At 45.4% G+C, this 18,167-nt stretch overlaps 1 protein-coding gene across 1 annotated transcript in view; it reads left to right on the top strand.

Moving 5' to 3' along the window:
* The window catches only part of efl1 (elongation factor like GTPase 1), a 99,882-nt gene extending 87,310 nt beyond the window's left edge, over positions 1–12,572 (top strand). Inside the window, exons 20-23 of the mRNA XM_088991771.1 lie at positions 1,723–1,927; positions 3,840–4,285; positions 4,392–4,576; positions 12,177–12,572. Coding sequence (XP_088847897.1) covers positions 1,723–1,927; positions 3,840–4,285; positions 4,392–4,576; positions 12,177–12,365 — 1,025 coding nt within the window. The 3' untranslated portion in view covers positions 12,366–12,572. The remainder of the gene's footprint in view (positions 1–1,722; positions 1,928–3,839; positions 4,286–4,391; positions 4,577–12,176) is intronic.
* The last annotated feature ends 5,595 nt before the right edge of the window (positions 12,573–18,167 follow it).

Here is an 18,167-nt window from a genome sequence, read left to right as displayed (position 1 = left end):
TGCCCACTTCCTCCAGAGAGTCCAGCGAGCAGCCCAGGACAGAACTGGCCCTCTTGACCAGGCGCATTAGTCTTTTCCTGTCCCTGTCCCTGTTCCTGTCAGTGGATGACTGAAGCGACCACCGAGTCATAGAAAGTCTTTAGGTCTTCAGTTTCCTGAGTAGGAAGAGGAGACTCTGCCCCTTTTTGATTATGGCATCCGTTTTTGCTATCCAGTCCAGTTTATTGTTGAGATTAACACCCAGGTACTTGGAGGAGGTCACCCTCTCAATGTCCGAACCCTGGATGTTCAACGGTGCAGGTGAGGTTTGTTTCCTGCAGAAATCGATTACCAGCTCCTTGGTTTTCCCGGTTTTGATCTGGAGGTGATTCTGCTGGTACCAGTCCACAAAGTCCTTTGTCATTCCCCTGTACTCCCTATCGTCTCCCTCTGTAATGAGGCTGACAATAGCTGAGTTGTCAGAGAACTTCTGAAGGTGGCAGGTTGGGGTGTTGTAATTGAAGTCCGAGGTGTTAAGAACAGCAAATTATTACATGACCCATTGACTGAACAAGCCCCCTAATTTTCTAAAATGGCGACAATCAACAAAATGGATGAAAGGATCAATGAAAATGGGACTATTTCTTGTCTGAAATACGTAACAACGGCGCCTGCCTCATTTGTAAAGACACAGTGGCTGTTTTTAAAGAGTTCAATGTGATTTATTTAAATTAATTGCTGTTTTGTGTAATAATAATAATAATAATAAAAATACATTTCATTTATAAGCGCCTTTCAAATCTCTCAAGGACACTTTACAGTCACAGAATATTTTTTTCTGCGGCTGAGCAGCGGCAGCAACACACGCCAGCGTTCACACAAACCGTCCGCTGATGCGTATGTGGAACTGTCGCGACTTGGAATTGAAGTGGATTTAAGTGGGACGGGAGATGTGAGACAGTCTTAGAGTTTGATGTTTCTCTTTAATTTGTAAGTAGGTTCGTTGTCAGATCTCCCAGGCAGGTGACACGCCGATGTATCCCAGCTTGATCGTGGTGTGGAGTCGAGCAAGTCGTGCTGTGAACTTTCTTCCGACACCCGGCGTGGGCCGGGCCTGCCTGTGCAGGTCTCTGCGAGTCTCTGTGATTCCTTGGCAGTCTTTGTGATTCTGATTCTTTCTGTCCCGCAACGGCTACTTTTCTAACCATTTTCATGCGTAGGAAATGCGTCAGGCTGAGACGCAAATCAAGGAGATCAACATGAAAGGGTTGAAAGGCTCACTTCAAAAGCATACACACCACAGCGCCGCGGTGTGCATGTGTGACGCCACAGTCTCTTTTCATCAATGGATGCTACAGCTTCATGTTTGCTCCCTCATCCACTGGTGAAAAGGAGGCTTTGATACTCTCCTCTTTGATTAACAACTTCTTCATGCAACAAAGAAGGTGCAGAAAGTGCTTTAGATATAATGACGGTCTGTCTTTTGTGTTGTGTCACATTATTTGTCATTTTGTTTTTTGTTTTTGACTTTCAAGATTGCGCCTTGAGAGGGGCCGCCTTTACAGCAGCTTCTGTATTTTGTTTTTGCTGCTGTGGAATGTAAATTTCTCCACTGTGAGACAAATTAAGGCTCATCTAATCTAAAACATACACAGAGTTAAGTGTACTGGTACTTTTTGTCATGATCATCACTGCTGCATAGCTCATTAAGTAAGCAGTACTAACACAAATCATTTCTTTCAGAAGTGACTTGTCTCCTGGAAAAAAGCTCAGCACTCATTCGAACTCTCGAACAAGTCAATATGTCCTTGAGGGAGGGGAGGAATTTAGACATTAGTGTTCAGACCTTGGAAGCCATTGCTGACCTCAAGACCCAACTGGAAAGCATGCTCAAAGGAAGGAAGTGGAGGAATGCTGTGGAGCAGATATGGGCTTTCGGCCCTCGCAGGTTGGGAAGTGTGTGTGTGTGTGTGTGCGTGTGTGTGTGTGTGTGTGTGTGTGTGTGTGTGTGTGTGTGTGTGTGTGTGTGTGTGTGTGTGTGTGTGTGTGTGTGTGTGTGTGTGTGTGCGCGCGCGCGCGCCTGTGTGTGGCTGGGTGAAGTGTGTGTGAGAGAGAGAAACATGACACATCTCACTCCGATTCAAGTACAGTGATACCTCGGTTTACGAACACCTTGGCTTACGGACTTTTAGGTTTACGAACGTTAAATTTATGAATATTTTACCTTGGCATACGAACTATTTTTCGGGATACACACTGAGCGCCACAACGTGTGATGTGTCGTTCGCGAACGAGCCCGTTCTCCTAACCAGAAAATGGCAGCCAACTGTTTTGTCCTCTATTCCCCGCCCCCAGTCTTCTGTTAAAGCCACGTCATTGGTCAAGAATGCAGCAGTGAGGGGAGTTGGGGTTTACAGACAGAGACAGAGTGAAGCACAAAGAGAGAGAAGCCGTTCTCCAAAAAGAATATGGCAGCTGACTTTTTTTTACCTCTATTCCCCGCCCCCAGTCTTTGGTTAGAGTCATGTGATTGGTCAAGAACGCAGCAGTGAAGGGTGGGGTTAAACATTAAAGAGAAAGGCGGACGACAGAGAGAGAGTGAGAAAATGGATAAAAAAACTGTGAAATTTGGACTTGTTTCAACTTTGATAGTTCAAAGGCAGAGTGTCGACTGCAAGGTTAAAATATCCCATCAATCAGGCTCCATAAATAACCCGCACAATCCAACTGTACACTTAATGCAAAAAGCAAAAATGAGGAACAAGGTAAAATTATCGCAGAGAAAGCACCTACATGGGATCATTCCTCAAGATGGTCAAAGAAGAAAGCTACGTTCCTCATCAAGTGTTTAATGCTGATGAAACCGGCCACTCCATTCCATCAAGCCATCAACGACCATCACAAAGGTAAATAAAACGACTTTATTATATAGTACAGTTTATTTATTCAATTATAATACCATAGCACATTTATTATACATAAAATAGGGTATATTTTGTGTAGTTTTAAGGCTTAGAGTATTAGAAAGGAGAAAATTGTATTATGGGGTCTTGGGAACGGATTATTCTCATTTCAATGGTTTCCTTACTTACTTACGAACACCTTACGACCGTCAAATTTATGATTTAAAATTAAAACTTAGAATAAGCACTATTTTGTTGGCTTCCGTGATCGTTCCGGTCGGGATCGCTCTCAGTGCTGCATTCACAGTTTCCATGAGACTTTCAGGTGGTACTTCACATAGCCCTTGTAATCGGTTTCTTGGTTGCCCATTTTTCATTCTTGCCATGATCTTATTTCTCAGGCCAGTTGCTACTTCGCTCAGCATTTCATTCATTGGGGCGGCTGGCTTCCCAATCTCGTCATTCATTGGGGCTTGCCTCCCAATCTGTGGTCTAACCTCTTCCTCTGATGTGGCAACCTGGGGCCCTTCACCTTGGAATTTGTGTTGTACCTCATCAATCTCAAGTTGTGATCTCAATTGCCGTTTGTGGATATATTGTGAATATATCAATTCCCGAATAAATTCAGGAATGGCAGTGAACTAGTTAAGTGCGCCGTCACTCAAGCACTTTTACAAGGACACTTGAAATCATCCCTCTTGAATGTCACCTTAATTTTCATGCACATGTGCACATACAGTGCCATGAAAAATACTTTGCCCCTTTCTTGATTTCAAGAAAAATGCATAAGATGAACACAGTCATTCATAAAAAGAAAAACTGTTTTAACATTTTTTTTCAAAATAATTTTTCCAAAACAACTTCAGTGAGATGAAAAGAACTTCAAGAAGGCCTGATTGACACGTGCACGTGCAATCATTTGTTGCTTTCAACTTATGAATTGTGTTTTTGCTGCAGGTGCGGGCCAAATATTCTGCTTAACAAGATAGAGGAATATGATCGCCCATCTCTTTGGCAGTGTCTATGTCAAGAAGATACACCTGGACAAGAGGGAGCTCAGGCGAAAATGACACGAGAGTTTGACAACAGCATCATCAGTGGCTTCCAGTTAGCAACTCTGTCAGGGCCGATGTGTGAAGAGCCGCTCATGGGTGTCTGCTTCTCCATTGAAAGATGGGATGTACCATCTTCAAACTCACCATGTAAAAATATATTTGAGGAAAGTGGCAGTTTTCATGAGGCTTCGGGAGCTGAGGCCACCTCTGCAGACTGCTCCGGGCCTGTTGCAGGTCAGCTGATTGCTGCCATGAAAGAGGCATGCCGCCACGCTTTCCAGGCTCAGCCCCAAAGACTGATGGCTGCAATGTACACCTGTGAAATAATGACCACTGCAGAGGTTCTGGGTAAGAGACTGGTAAATCTTTAATCCTGAAGATCTCTGAGATCTCCTAAAACAAAAACACCAAAAAGTATTGAGACCATTTTTTATTGTGTTTTCTCCACATGCAGGCAGAGTATATGGTGTTCTTGGAAAGCGAGAAGGCCGCATTCTCAATGAAGAAATGAAAGAAGGAACGGAAATATTTATTGTCAAGGCTGTTCTGCCTGTCGCTGAGAGTTTTGGCTTTGCAGATGAAATTCGCAAGAGGACCAGTGGGCTTGCCAGTCCACAAATGGTCTTCAGTCACTGGGAGGTAATTACTCAATAACTCCATAACAGAATCAGAATCATCTTTATTGCCAAGTATGTAGAACACACAAGGAATTTGTTTCCGGTAGAACACGCTGCACTAGTATCGTCGTCAACAAAACTACTAAGTGGCACTATACAGTTTCATTTTGGCTACTGTTGAAAGAGTTCAAAGAGTTAATGGGGGAAGAAGCTGTTTAAATGTCTGCTGGATTTGGTGCGCATGGATCGGTAGCGCCTGCCTGAGGGGAGTAGCTGGAAAAGGTGGTGGGCAGGGTGCGGAGGGTCCAGTAGGATTTTCCGCGCCCTAGTTTGGATTCTTGCAGTGTGCAAGTCCTTGAGAGTGGGTAGGGCGGTGCCAATGATTTTTTCCGCCGTCCTAACTGTCAGTTGAAGTCGGATTTTGTCCATTTTTGTGGCGGCCCCGAACCAGACAGTGATGGAAGAACACAGGATGGATTCGATGACAGCCGTGTAGAAATGTTGCAGCACCTCCTGTGGTAGGCCATGCTTCTTTAGCAGCCTCAGGAAGTACATTCTCTGTTGGGCCTTTCTCAAGACAGAGTTGGTGTTGACCTCCCACTTCATGTCCTGGGAGACCTGGGAGAACTTGAAGGTCTCAACGGTTGACACAAGGCAGTTGGATAGTGTGAGGGGTAGCTGTGGTGATGGATGTTTCCTGAAGTCCACGATCATCTCAACTGTCTTGAGCGTGTTCAGCTCCAGGTTGTGACGGCTTCACCAGAGCTCCAGCTGCTCCACTTGTTGTCAGTACGCAGACTCGTCGCCGTCTTTGATGAGACCGATGACCGTGGTGTCCTCTGCGAACTTTATGAATTTGACAGCTGGGTGCGTTGAGGTGCAGTCATTCGTGTAGAGAGAGAAGAGCAATGGAGAGAGGATGCATCCCTGCGGGGCTCCAGTGCTCGTGGTTCGTGTTGTGGATGATATATTTCCCAGTCTGACCTGTTGTATAACCCATATAGGTTTGAAACCTGTGAATTGATCTTGATTTCTGACTCCATAGGTGTAAAAAAAACATTAACTCATTCACTGCCAACTGCCATTGACGAATTGATTCGGGAATTGAAAATATGATTTAGAGCACCATTCTCAAATTTGTTCGGGTTTGTTTTTTGGGTTGTTTGGGTGCCGATAAAGTGCTGGCCATGGCCTCTGGCGATGTCCAGCATTTCCCTTTTTTCCTTGTTTGTGCTTTGTTCCAGCTTTAGCTGTTGTTGAAGCGCTATGTAAACTAATAGGGATGTATTATATTGTATTTGTAAACGCTGGCGCATGTGGCAATGTATCATTGTTGTTATTATTTGCGATCTATTAGCTAGCAAGCTTTCTATCTATTTGAGTTCCTTTCGGGTTGAGTGAACGCTGGATTGTGTGGCTGCCGCTGCTCACCCACAGAAAAATCGTTATCTTGTGACTGTAAAGTGACCTTGAATGAAATGTATTATTATTATAAAATTGTAGTGTCAAAAGTAATTTTTGTCATGGGCCACACTGCCCTGACCATTCCCTCGAAGGGCTGTGATGACTGTCGAAACCATATGAAAAAGTAAGGAATTATTGTTTATTTAACTATAGTTCAAGTTACTGTAATGAGAGGTTTGGTAACAAATGTTTAGAATAGCTCTCTTATATATTACCAGTGTTTGAAATAACGTCTGCCCGGAGGCCCGGGGCGTACAACTTTTACGTCGGGCGTACAACTTTCAAAACTATTCAATGAAGCAAAAGCTACAAGCAAACCACTACAAGCCATGTGGACTCCTCTTTCTATGCGCCTTTTAAAACTATCAAGTACATTTTACTGTCATGGTATAGTCCGAAGCATGAAACAGGCTTCTGATTGGCTGCCGTGCCGAGTATGCAAATTGCCAAATAAACGTTCGTTATAAGGTCGTGAATTTGAATATCATTTTCCAAAGTAAATGCACAGAACCCCAGCCCCAGATGAAAGCTTCAAAAGAAGCTAAGAAAATTTATGACGCTACAAAACGTTAACATACATTATACCGTGACTGTAAAGTGTACTTGAGAGTTTTGAAAGGCACTTAGGAAGAGGAGTCCACGTGGCTTTTAGCAGACAACGCAACGCAAACATTGCATTGTGCACCATGACGACAAGCGACAACTGGAGCAAAATCTTCAACAAGGGATCTTTACCATAAATTAAGCAAAGGCGCATTTGTGTTAGGTACTTCCTTAATTAAAAAAATCCTTCATACTTCACAACAATGTTTGGAGTTTTTTTTTTGCTATTAGTCGTCTTATTGTGTTTCAAGTAGTGAAAAATGGGGCAGGCAACTTTTCAGAGTTGTCTGCCCTAGTTGTTGTCTGCTAACTAGGCAAGCACTTGATAAGACTGATCAAATATTAACCCATGTGATAATACAGAGGCGTGGGGGTGCTGGGTGGGGCTTAGAAGATACACAGCTAATCAACATCTCTGTAAATCATGGGATAGATCAATGTTGGCATTTTTTTTCCCTGACCGCAGTACTTTTCAGGAAAAAAAAGAAAGCGATGCATCTAGGACGTGATAACAGGGATGAGAATTTTCCGCCGATCAGTGGATTTCTGTCTTTTTCAGACCAAAATGAACAGATTAATCTAAATACAGTGGGGTCTCAGTTTACGAACACCTTACCTTACGAAATTTTCAGTTTACAAACGTGAAATATATGAAAATTCAACCTTGGATTAAGCATCGATGAGAAGGTTTCTTCAGCCGTCATCTGTACAAATGTACAGCTGAAGAAATGACGGCTGAATAAACCTTCTCATCGATGGACCACTCCTGTACGACTGAGAGCTTACACAGACTTGGATTAAGCACTACTTTTCAGGATACACACGGAGCGCCGCGCCACCGGCGTAATCTTCAGTGGAAGAACACCAATGCACACGACCGAACAGCGCCCCAGCCGGCGTACCTTTCCACACCCCCTTTCTCTGAATACACACGTTGATCGCCTCCAAGGAGTCTTTTACAGATACTTTTGCTGTTATGGGACCGAAAAAGACCCCACCACAGGCTCGTGTTCAGCCAAAGAAAACACAAATCAAAATTACAGTCGAGGAGAAGAAGGCAATCATTGAGAAACACGAACGAGGTGTGCGTTTGTTTGATTTAGCGGCCCGGTACTGATATGCTAAGTCCACCATTGCTACCATCCTTCGCAACAAAGCTTTACACAAAGGCATTATTTACTCGATGCTTTCACGTGACTAAAGGCTTGGCATGATGTTACCCTTCGATCCTTAAAAGCAGCATGGAAGAATTTGTGGCCCGCATGCATCCTTGAGAGGGACTTTGAAGGATTTGATCCTCATGACTGTTGTTTTGGACGGCATTGCTTCCATTTTACAAAACATTGGACTCAAAGTGGATGCAGATGACATCAAGGAGCTTGTTGCTGACCATAATGAGGGCCTCAACACAGAGGATTTGATTTGCCTTCAAGAGGACAAGCAGAAGCAAGCCATTCAGGAGTTGTCATCTGAGGGCGAGGAGAAGGAGATGGCTGCATCATCAAGTGAGAGCATCAAGGCAATGTTGGCTAAGTGGAATGATGTGCAGGCTTTTATTGAACAGTTCCATCCAGAAAAGACTGTGGCTATGAGAATCATCAACATGATGAATGAAAATGTGATTCCTCCGTTTTGTAAGACCTTACAGGTCGGAAAGCAACAGGTGTCAATTAAGAGCCATAAACGACCATCACAAATGTAAATAAAGTGACTTTATAATATAGTGCCGTGTATTTCTTTCATTACAATATTCTATCATTCTATCATTACAATATATTTCAATACAATAGCACATTTATTTTACATAGATTAAGGTATGTTGTGTGCAGTTTTAAGGCTTATTTAGTTGAAAATTATATTTTATGGAGACCCTGGAACGGATTATTCTCATTTTAATGGTTTCCTATGGGAAATTAATTTTTGGGATACACACTTTTCGCCTTACACACTCTGTCTGGGAACCTATTAAGTTCGTAAAACAAGGCCCCACTGTATGTATTCTTGCTTCTTCGCTCTTCATTTCCTGTTTCGGCATGTGTTGGCGGAAAGCGCCATGTTGATTGGATAATCCTGACGCCGGTTGGCGGAAAGCGCCATTTTGATCTGACGAGGTCAATATATATATATATATATATATATATATATATATATATATATATATATATATATATATATATATATATATATATATATATATATATGCGGAAAGCGCCATTTTGATCTGACGAGGTCATATATATATATATATATATATATATATATATATATATATATATATATATACAGTGATACCTGAGGTCACGAGCACAATTGGTTCCCAGAAAGTGTGTTAGGCGGAACCTCTTCTTCTTCTTCTTCCAAACATTTATTTCCCATAGGAAGCCATTAGAATGAGTATAATTCATTCTCAGGTCCCCATGAAAAATAATTTTCTACTAAATAAGCCTTAAAAATACACAAAAATATACCTTATTTTATGTATAATAAATGTGCTATTGTTTTGTAATGAGGAATAAACTACTATACAATAAAGTCATTTTATTTACCTTTGTGTTGGTAGTTGATGGCTTGTTGGAATGGCGTATATATATATGGAATATATATATATATATATATATATATATATATATATATATATATATATATGAATATATATATATATATATATATATATATATATATATATATATATATATATATATATATATATATATATATATATGAAGGTAGCCCGGTAGCCGAGTGGTTAGCACACCAGCTTCACAGTGCAGAGGTCGCCGGTTCACATCCCGGTCCGGCCTCCCTGTGTTGAGTTTGCATGTTCTCCCCGGACCCGCGTGGGTTTTCTCCGGGTCCTCCGGTTTACTCCCACACTCCAAAAAACATGCATGGCAGGCAGATTGACCACTCCAAATTGTCCCTAGGTGTGAGTGTCAGAGTGACTGTTGTATGTCTTTGTGTGCCCTGCGATTGGCTGGCAACCAATTCAGGGTGTCCCCTGCCTCGTGCCCGAAGACAGCTGAGATAGGCTCCAGCAACCCCCGCGACCCTAATGAGGAATAAGCGGTACGGAAGATGAGATGATATATATATATATATATATATATATATATATATATATATATATATATATATATATATATATATATATATATATATATATATACACACACAGTGGTACCTCGGTTCTCGAACGCCTCACTGTTCGAACAAATCGGTGTTCGAACAAAAATATTCGAGATATTCTTGCTTCGGCGTTCGAACATCAATCGGTGTTCGAAGGCCAATACGACGCGTGAGTGCGTACGCGAGGGTGGGGAGCTGAGCGGCGCACGGGTGTATCGCTCTCTCCGTGACCAACTGTTGTCGCTTGCGGACGTGCTGCGTTTTGCTCTAGTGTTTAATATAGGTGTACGAAGAGTTTTATCCCCTAATCATGCCTCCAAAGAAAGTAAGTGCTGCTTAAAGTGACAAAAGAAAGTAGTGCATACAACTATTGCATTTAAGAAAGAAATAATTGTAAAATATGAAGGAGGTGCGCGAGTGTCTGATCTGGCGAGGGAATACAGCATGGCGAAATCTACGATCAGTACGATATTAAAGAATAAGGAGGCTGTGAAATCAAGTGATGTGACCGTGGGCGTGAGAGCAAGTGTTATTGGATAGATATTTTAAGAGAAAAGAACATCCTGTAGCCAGTCATCCGTAGCTGTCACGTTCCGAGCGAGAGTGACGGCAGCTAACTCGTCGGAACGGAGTGGAATGTTTGGGATCCCAAAGCAGACACGTACTACCCAAGCAGGATGTTTATTCACAAATCAAAGAAACCACAGCGAGTAAGAAGGCGGTGATCCGACCCACTTACTACGCCAAAAAGCAAATGGCACACTAGGGTGCAAAATTACGCAATCCCGGAAGATGACGCGGGGAAAATATCGAAGGAAGGCACGGTGGCGAGTTGAGTCAATCATCCGGCATTGGCAAGGTGATCGCGAACCGTATAAATGCCCCGTGTCCGTGATTAGAGAATGACACAGCAGGTGGAGGGCGGCCGGGAGAGGCAGCCACGCAATATATATATATATATATACTTGCTGTACCCTCTTTGTGATGACATGAAGCAGTTCTAGATGAAAGAGGAGAGGATCAAACTAACTGTCTTAACTGTATTAACTGTCTTTCAAATGTGAAAAATATCCCTGATCAGTTAATAAATTTGTCTCAAGGAATATGGCGTTTACATACAATTTCGCAGATACTTGGAGGAGGAAATGGAAATAGATTAAAATAACATATGCACTGTGATTTATCAAGATTGCGTCTGTTTTAAATAAGTTTTCATTGAAGGGACAAAGTTAAAGAAATCAACATTTATTGAAAAATGGAATCACTTTCAACATTCACAACATATTACACAACGAAATATTCAAGCTCAATATTACCTACTTTAAATTCCTGTTAAATTCCGCCAAATCATAGATGGTTTGTCCTGACGCGCGCTCAACAAACTCTCCACTGACGCCCTCACCTTCACGCGCAAACAATACACGTGTACCGTCGCCGAGCACACAGACAGAGGCTACCTGCATTTGAAATTTGCATACATGGCACGGCGGCCAATCAGAAGCCTGCTTCTTTCTTCCGGACTTTCGCAAGCGTTATAAAGTCGTGCAATTGCATGTCATTTTCCAAAATAGATGCACAGAACCTCAGCCCAGAAGAAAGATTCAAAAGAAGCTAACAACATATGTGACGCTACAAAACGTAAATTTACATTAAACCGTGACTGTAAAGTGTACGTGAGACTTATGAAAGGGGTTTAGTGGCTCGTAGGAAGCAATACAAATGTTGCATTGTGCACCACAATGACAATCGACTACTGCAGCAAAATCTACAGCCATGCACATTTACCGTGTAAATTAAGCAAGGTAGCATTTGTCGTAGGTACATTCTAGATTTTAAAAAAAACTTTATTCTTTGTGCCAATGTTTTTTAATGTGATTAGTTGTCTCGTTGTGCTTCAAGTTGTGAAAAATGGGGCAGGCAACTATAATAACTCAGTTATCTGCCCTCTTGTCTGCTAACTTTTTGTCATGAGTTTCAGACACTGTTTTTACTATAATTTGGGCAAGTTCGGCTTAAAAAGCCTACCGGGCCGTATGTGGCCCGCGGGCCGTAGTTTGCCCATGTCTGGTCTAGCCCATGCTTGAAAGTGTTTCTTTGAGAAATAATAATAATAACAATACATTTCATGTATAGCGCCTTTCAAAACTCTCAAGGACACTTTACGGTAACAGGATATTTTTGACTTTACCGCAGCAAGTATGAATGTACGCTGGGAAGCGACAAATACCTCTTGTCGGAGAAATCGTTTAACTTGTAATTAGCATTCTGATTTTCTTTTTCTGCTGAAGGCCATCATATTGATCGAGTACATTAATGAAGAAACCTCTTCATTTATGTTTGGGAAGCTCTGTTGTTTTGTTTTTAAGAATCACATTCTGATCACGTCCAAAAGTATTTGAAGAATCACACAATCTGTCTGCCTTCCTCAGGTGATCAGCAGCGATCCATACTGGGTTCCTACCACTGAGGAAGAATATCTGCACTTCGGAGAAAAGGCCGACTCCACTAACCAGTCACTCAAATACATGAATGGTGTCCGCCGCCGAAAGGGCCTGTACGTTGAGGAAAAGATAGTTGAACATGCAGAAAAACAACGAACGCTAAGCAAAAACAAATAGACCAAGCAAATGGTCCTTTCTGCTGCAACAGATGAGATTCAACAGGAAGCAAAATGCTAAATATGTCTGACTTGAGTTCTGTTCCTGTCCAATCTGTTGTCAGGCATGACATTACAAATGTTGGATTTCACCTGAGTGAAGCAGTATTTTTTTTATTGAACAACTAGTTTTTGTCTAATATAGAATAAAAAATACATTCACTATTTTAAATTTCAATTTCTTCGTTTTTGTGGTTTTTTTCAGGGATGAGAATTTTCCGCCGAAAGACGGATTTCCGACTTTTTCAGACCAAATGACCAGATGAAACTATATATGTATTCTAGCTTTATTGCTGTTCATTTCCTGCTTTGGCTTGTATTGGAAAGTACGATTTTGATTGGATGATCTTGACTTACGTGCCGTTGATGTTGAAATAGGTAAACAGCTGTTGTTACGCCACAACTCACGCGCAGACATTCGCTCAGGCATACTGTCCAACCCCCGTTCTCGGGTCCTCCCTTCTCTCCGTGTGTGTCGTCACGCGACTCCAACAAGCCCAGCCCCCAAACATGCATAACAGCATGCACAGCAAAGCACTGAACGTTACACTACCCTCCCCTTTATGAAACCCTCGCCCCAAGGGGTCAACAAAAAAAGTCCTCAAGTCGCTGTGGCCTTCGTCTGCGTCTCTGTGGTCAACCTGGCTGTGGCTCGGTTCCCACCTGCGCTGGCTGACTTGGGGCAAAACTGGAGGAGGGATGGGAACCTGGGCTAACCAGATTACCTGACGTGGACAAAGCAGACCCCACCTCAAATACAGGAATACCGCTGCCCCGGTAGGGGGGCAACCTGTCCCGATGTAGGGCAACTTTCCTGCCCCTGGGGGGGACCGCTACCCGATGAACAACCTCCCCCACCCGCTCAAGTACCCGACAAGGGCCATCCCAGTGGCTGTCTAGTTTGGGCGTATACACCCAAACTAGTTCCCCGGCCCGGAAGTCTCGGCCCTTGCTCCGCACGTCATAATTCCGCTTTTGGCGTGCTCCGGCTTTCTCCAGCTGGTCCAGTGCGAATGCGTGCGCTGCCTCCAGCCGATCCTGCAGTCGACGGGCATACTCCAACCCCGGCTGGTCCTCTGGGCCGCCTGGTGGTCTTCCAAACGCCATTTCTGCCGGTGTCCATATTTCCCGGCCCAGCATCAGCAGAGCAGGCGTACAGCTGGTGGAACTCTGAACCGCTGATCGATAAGCCATCAGCACCTGTGGGATGTGCCTGTCCCAGTCACGTTGGTGTGTGGAGGTGAGGATGGCGAGCTGCTGTTGCATGGTGCGGTTGAATCGTTCCACAAGTCCATCACTCTGCGGATGCAAGGGGGTGGTCTTCTGCATGTCAAGGCGTTCACACAGAGCAGCGAACACCCTGGATTCAAAATTTCTGCCTTGGTCACTGTGGATGATATCTGCAGTTCCAAACCGGCAGAACATGCCCTCCAGTGGCGCATCAGCTACTGTTTCCGCCTCTTGGTCTGGCAGTGCGTATGCCTCTGGCCACTTCAAAATAGTCCATTGCACACAGCACGTAGCGATTCCCTCTGTCTGTCACAGGGAAAGGGCCCATGATGTCCACAGCAACTCTCTCCATGGGCGCACCAACCCTTTGTTGCTGAAGTGGTGCGTGCGATTGGGCTTGAGGTCCTTTGTAGGCCACGCACTCATCACAGCGCCGACAGAAGTCGTCTGTGTCCTGTCGGTGCTGCCCCCAATAGAACCCTTGGCGTAGCCGTCGGAGGGTCTTTGTGCTGCCAAAGTGTCCCGAGCCGGTGCCCCCATGACATGCTCTCAGCACCGTCTCTCTGAGAGCTCTTGGCACGACCACCTGCCATCTCTCTTCCCCGGTGGCAGGTTCTTTCCAGGCTCGCTGCAGCACACCGTCCTTGATGCGTAACCCATCAAACTTATTCCAAAGGCCTTTGGAAGCAACAGAGAGTCCCATCACGCCTTCCCAGGGCGGCCTCCTGCCACTCTGGACCCACTGCCGCAAGGGGTTGAGATCGTGGTCCTCCTGTTGTTTTGAAGCCCACTCTGCAGTGTCCACAGCCTCTAGGGTGCAGCATGTCGGCACAGCAGCAGCCACTTCCCCGCAAAGCTCCAACTCCCTAGCATCTCGCCGGTCACAATAGCTGCAGCCACTAATGGAACATGGCCGCCAGGAAAGGGCATCCGCATTAGCGTGCTGAGCCCCAGCCCGATGCACCACAGTGAAGTGGAATGCTTGCAGCTCCTCGAGCCACCGTTCTACTTGGCCTTCTGGTTCCCTGAACGACATCAACCACTGCAGTGCGGCGTGATCTGTTCTGATAGTGAAGGGCACGCCACACAGGTAGTACTTGAAGTGGCGAGGCTCTCGATCTCATGGGCAAGACAAGGCAGCGGCTCCCCAGGATGTCAATCACGCTGTTTTAGCTCGCAGCGCAAGGAGTCCTTCAAATTAAACGCCTCTGTAAGGTGCCCACCAGCGCGCTGTAATTGAGTCTCTCTCCGGGGCTCAGCAGCAGTAGACAGGAAGTAGCCTCGTCAGTTAATGAAAGTGCGAACTGGGCCCGATAAGCCTCCCAACTTCCTTTCCCGGAGAACTTGGGGGGTTTCATGGGGGGCCAAGCCATCCCCAGGGCGCCGCCATCAATGTTTTCGTCAACCCTTGTGGCCGCTACATCCCAGCGTGGTGCCGTAATGGCGGGCTCGCGCTCACTTCGGCACGGATTGCCAACATGATTATCATAAACATGACCTCGCTGTGTGCCACTTGACATTGGCATGTCTATCACGCATGGCGCTGCTTCTTTCTTTACCTTTATAGCAGCCGGGTCGCCGTGCTGAACGGCCTCCTCCTTTACCGTAGCAAAGTTGCTGAACATTTTTTTTTAGGGGAAATCCGGAGCTTCTGACACCAATGTAATGCCCCTCAGCGTGACAAATGATGCACAGAGTCGCTCGTATAGCGAGTCGGTCTTTTATTAACAAATTTAGCAGTTTTAACACACAAACAGGAGCTGTTGTTACGCCACAACTCACGCGCAGACATTCGCTCAGGCATACTGTCCAACCCCCGTTCTCGGGTCCTCCCTTCTCTCCGTGTGTGTCGTCACGCGACTCCAACAAGCCCAGCCCCCAAACATGCATAACAGCATGCACAGCAAGGCACTGAACGCTACTATATATATATATATATATATATATATATATATATATATAGGGCGACCCGGTAGTTGAGTGGTTAGCACACCAGCTTCACAGTGCAGAGGTCGCCGGTTCGCGTCCCGGTCCGGCCTCCCTGTGTGGAGTTTGCATGTTCTCCCCGGACCCGCGTGGGTTTTCTCCGGGTCCTCCCACACTCCAAAAACATGCATGGCAGGCAGATTGACCACTCCAAATTGCCCCTAGGTGTGACTTCTTTCTGATGTTCCCATCACTCGGGACCGCTACATCCACGACAACGGCTTTCCTTTCCCCTTTATCTATGACCACGATATCTGGTTGGTTGGCCATTACCATCTTGTCAGTCTGTATCTGGAAGTCCCACAGGATTTTTGCTCGGTCATTCTCCACCACCTTGGGAGGTGTTTCCCATTTTGACCTTGGGGTTTCCAGTCCATACTCCGCACAGATGTTTTGGTAGACTATGCCAGCCACCTGGTTATGGCGCTCCATGTAGGCTTTCCCTGCCAGCATCTTACACCCTGCAGTTACGTGTTGGATTGTCTCAGGTGCCTCTTTGCACAACCTACACCTTGGGTCTTGTCTGGTGTGGTATATCCCTGCCTCTATGGCTCTGGTGTTCAGGGCCTGCTCTTGGGCAGCCAGGATGAGTGCCTCTGTGCTGTCCTTTAGGCCAGCCCTCTCTAGCCACTGATAGGACTTCTTGAGATCAGCCACTTCTGCTATGGTTCGGTGGTACATCCCGTGTAGGGGCTTTTCCTCCCATGATTGTCCCTCTTCCAGCACCTCATCCTCTGTTCCCCATTGACTGAGACATTCTCTGAGTACATCATCCGTTGGAGCCTTCTCTTTGATGTATTCATGGAGCTTGGATGTTTCATCCTGGACAGTGGCTCTCACACTCACTAGTCCCCGGCCTCCTTCCTTACGGCTTGTGTACAGTCTCAGGGTGCTGGACTTGGGATGGAACCCTCCGTGCATGGTGAGGAGTTTTCGGGTCTTAACATCCGTGGTCTGAATCTCTTCCTTTGGCCACCTTATTATTCCTGCAGGGTATCTGATCACTGGCAGGGCATAGCTGTTTATTGCCCGGGTCTTGTTCTTGCCATTGAGCTGGCTTCTGAGGACTTGCCTCACCCGCTGGAGCTATTTGGTCGTAGCCGCTTTCCTTGTTGCTAATTCGAGGTTGCCATTGGCCTGTGGTATACCGAGGTACTTGTAGCTGTTTTCAATGTCTGCTATTGTTCCTTCAGTGAGTGAGACCCCTTCAGTGTGGACTACCTTGCCCCTCTTAGTCACCATTCGACTACATTTCTCCAGCCCGAATGACATTCCGATATCACTGCTGTAGATCCTGGTTGTGTGGATCAGGGAGTCTATGTCCCTTTTGCTCTTAGCATACAGCTTGTAGAGGAGGTGACTGATCGTAGCTCCATTTCTGAGGCGGTATCCATAGCCTGTCTTGGCGATTATCTGGCTGAGGGGGTTCAGTCCTATGCAGAACAGCAGTGGGGAGAGTGCATCACCTTGGTATATGCCACATTTGATGGACACTTGCGTTAGTGGCTTGCCATTGGCTTCAAGTGTGGTTTTCCACATCCTCATCGAGTTTGCAACGAAGGCTCTCAGGGTCCTGTTGACCTTATACAACTCCAAGCATTCATTGATCCATGTGTGTGGCATCGAGTCATATGCTTTCTTGTAATCAATCCAGGCTGTGCACAGGTTGGTATGTCGGGACCTGCAGTCTTGAGCGACTGTTCTGTCAACCAGCAGCTGATGTTTGGCACCTCTAGTATCTCTACTAATGCCTTTCTGTGCTTTGCTCATGTATTGATCCATGTGTCCACTTATCTTAGCCGCAATGATGCCTGACATGAGCTTCCATGTTGTGGAGAGACAGGTTATTGGACGATAGTTGGAAGGAACTGCACCCTTTGAGGAATCCTTCATGATCAGGATTGTTCGCCCTTCGGTTAGCCATCCTGGGTGAGTCCCATCCATCAGCAGCTGGTTCATTTGTGCTGCTAGGAGCTCGTGGAGAGCTGTGAGTTTCTTTAGCCAGTAGGTGTGGACCATATCCAGGCCTGGTGCCGTCCAGTTTTTCATACCTGAGACTCTTCCTTGTATATCTGCCGCTGTGATGGTAACTGGGTTCTGTTCAGGGAGGTTGCTGTGCTCCTCTTTCAGAGTCACCAGCCATTGTGCACTGCTGTTATGTGCGACCTCCTTCTCCCATATGCCTTTCCAGTATCTTTCAGTTTCCAGCCTTGGAGGGTCTGCTCTGCTGTTAGAACCCTGCCACTGAGCGTACACTTTCGCAGGTTGTGTTGCGAACAGCCTGTTTATTCTTCTGGCCTCATTCTCTTTCGTGTACCTCTTTAGGCGACTGGCCAAGGCCTGGAGCCTTTGTTTGGCAGTTTCGAGTGCTTCAGGTATGGTTATCTGCATGTACCTCTTGGGTATTGGCCTTTTATTCACACCTCTCTGGGTCTCCGTCAATTGACTCACATCTTTCCGAGCCGCCTTGATCTTGGCCTCCAACCGTCTTTTCCATGGTGGATAATGAATCTCGTGGCTCTCATGGTTGCTCTTGTAGCCAAGCATG

Source organism: Hippocampus bargibanti, linkage group LG03 (genome assembly GCF_051943395.1).
Source record: "Hippocampus bargibanti isolate YZ-2025 linkage group LG03, ASM5194339v1, whole genome shotgun sequence".
Classification (NCBI taxonomy): domain Eukaryota; kingdom Metazoa; phylum Chordata; class Actinopteri; order Syngnathiformes; family Syngnathidae; genus Hippocampus; species Hippocampus bargibanti.
Note: the sequence above shows the minus strand (reverse complement) of the source record. Positions and strands in the feature narration are given on the sequence as shown.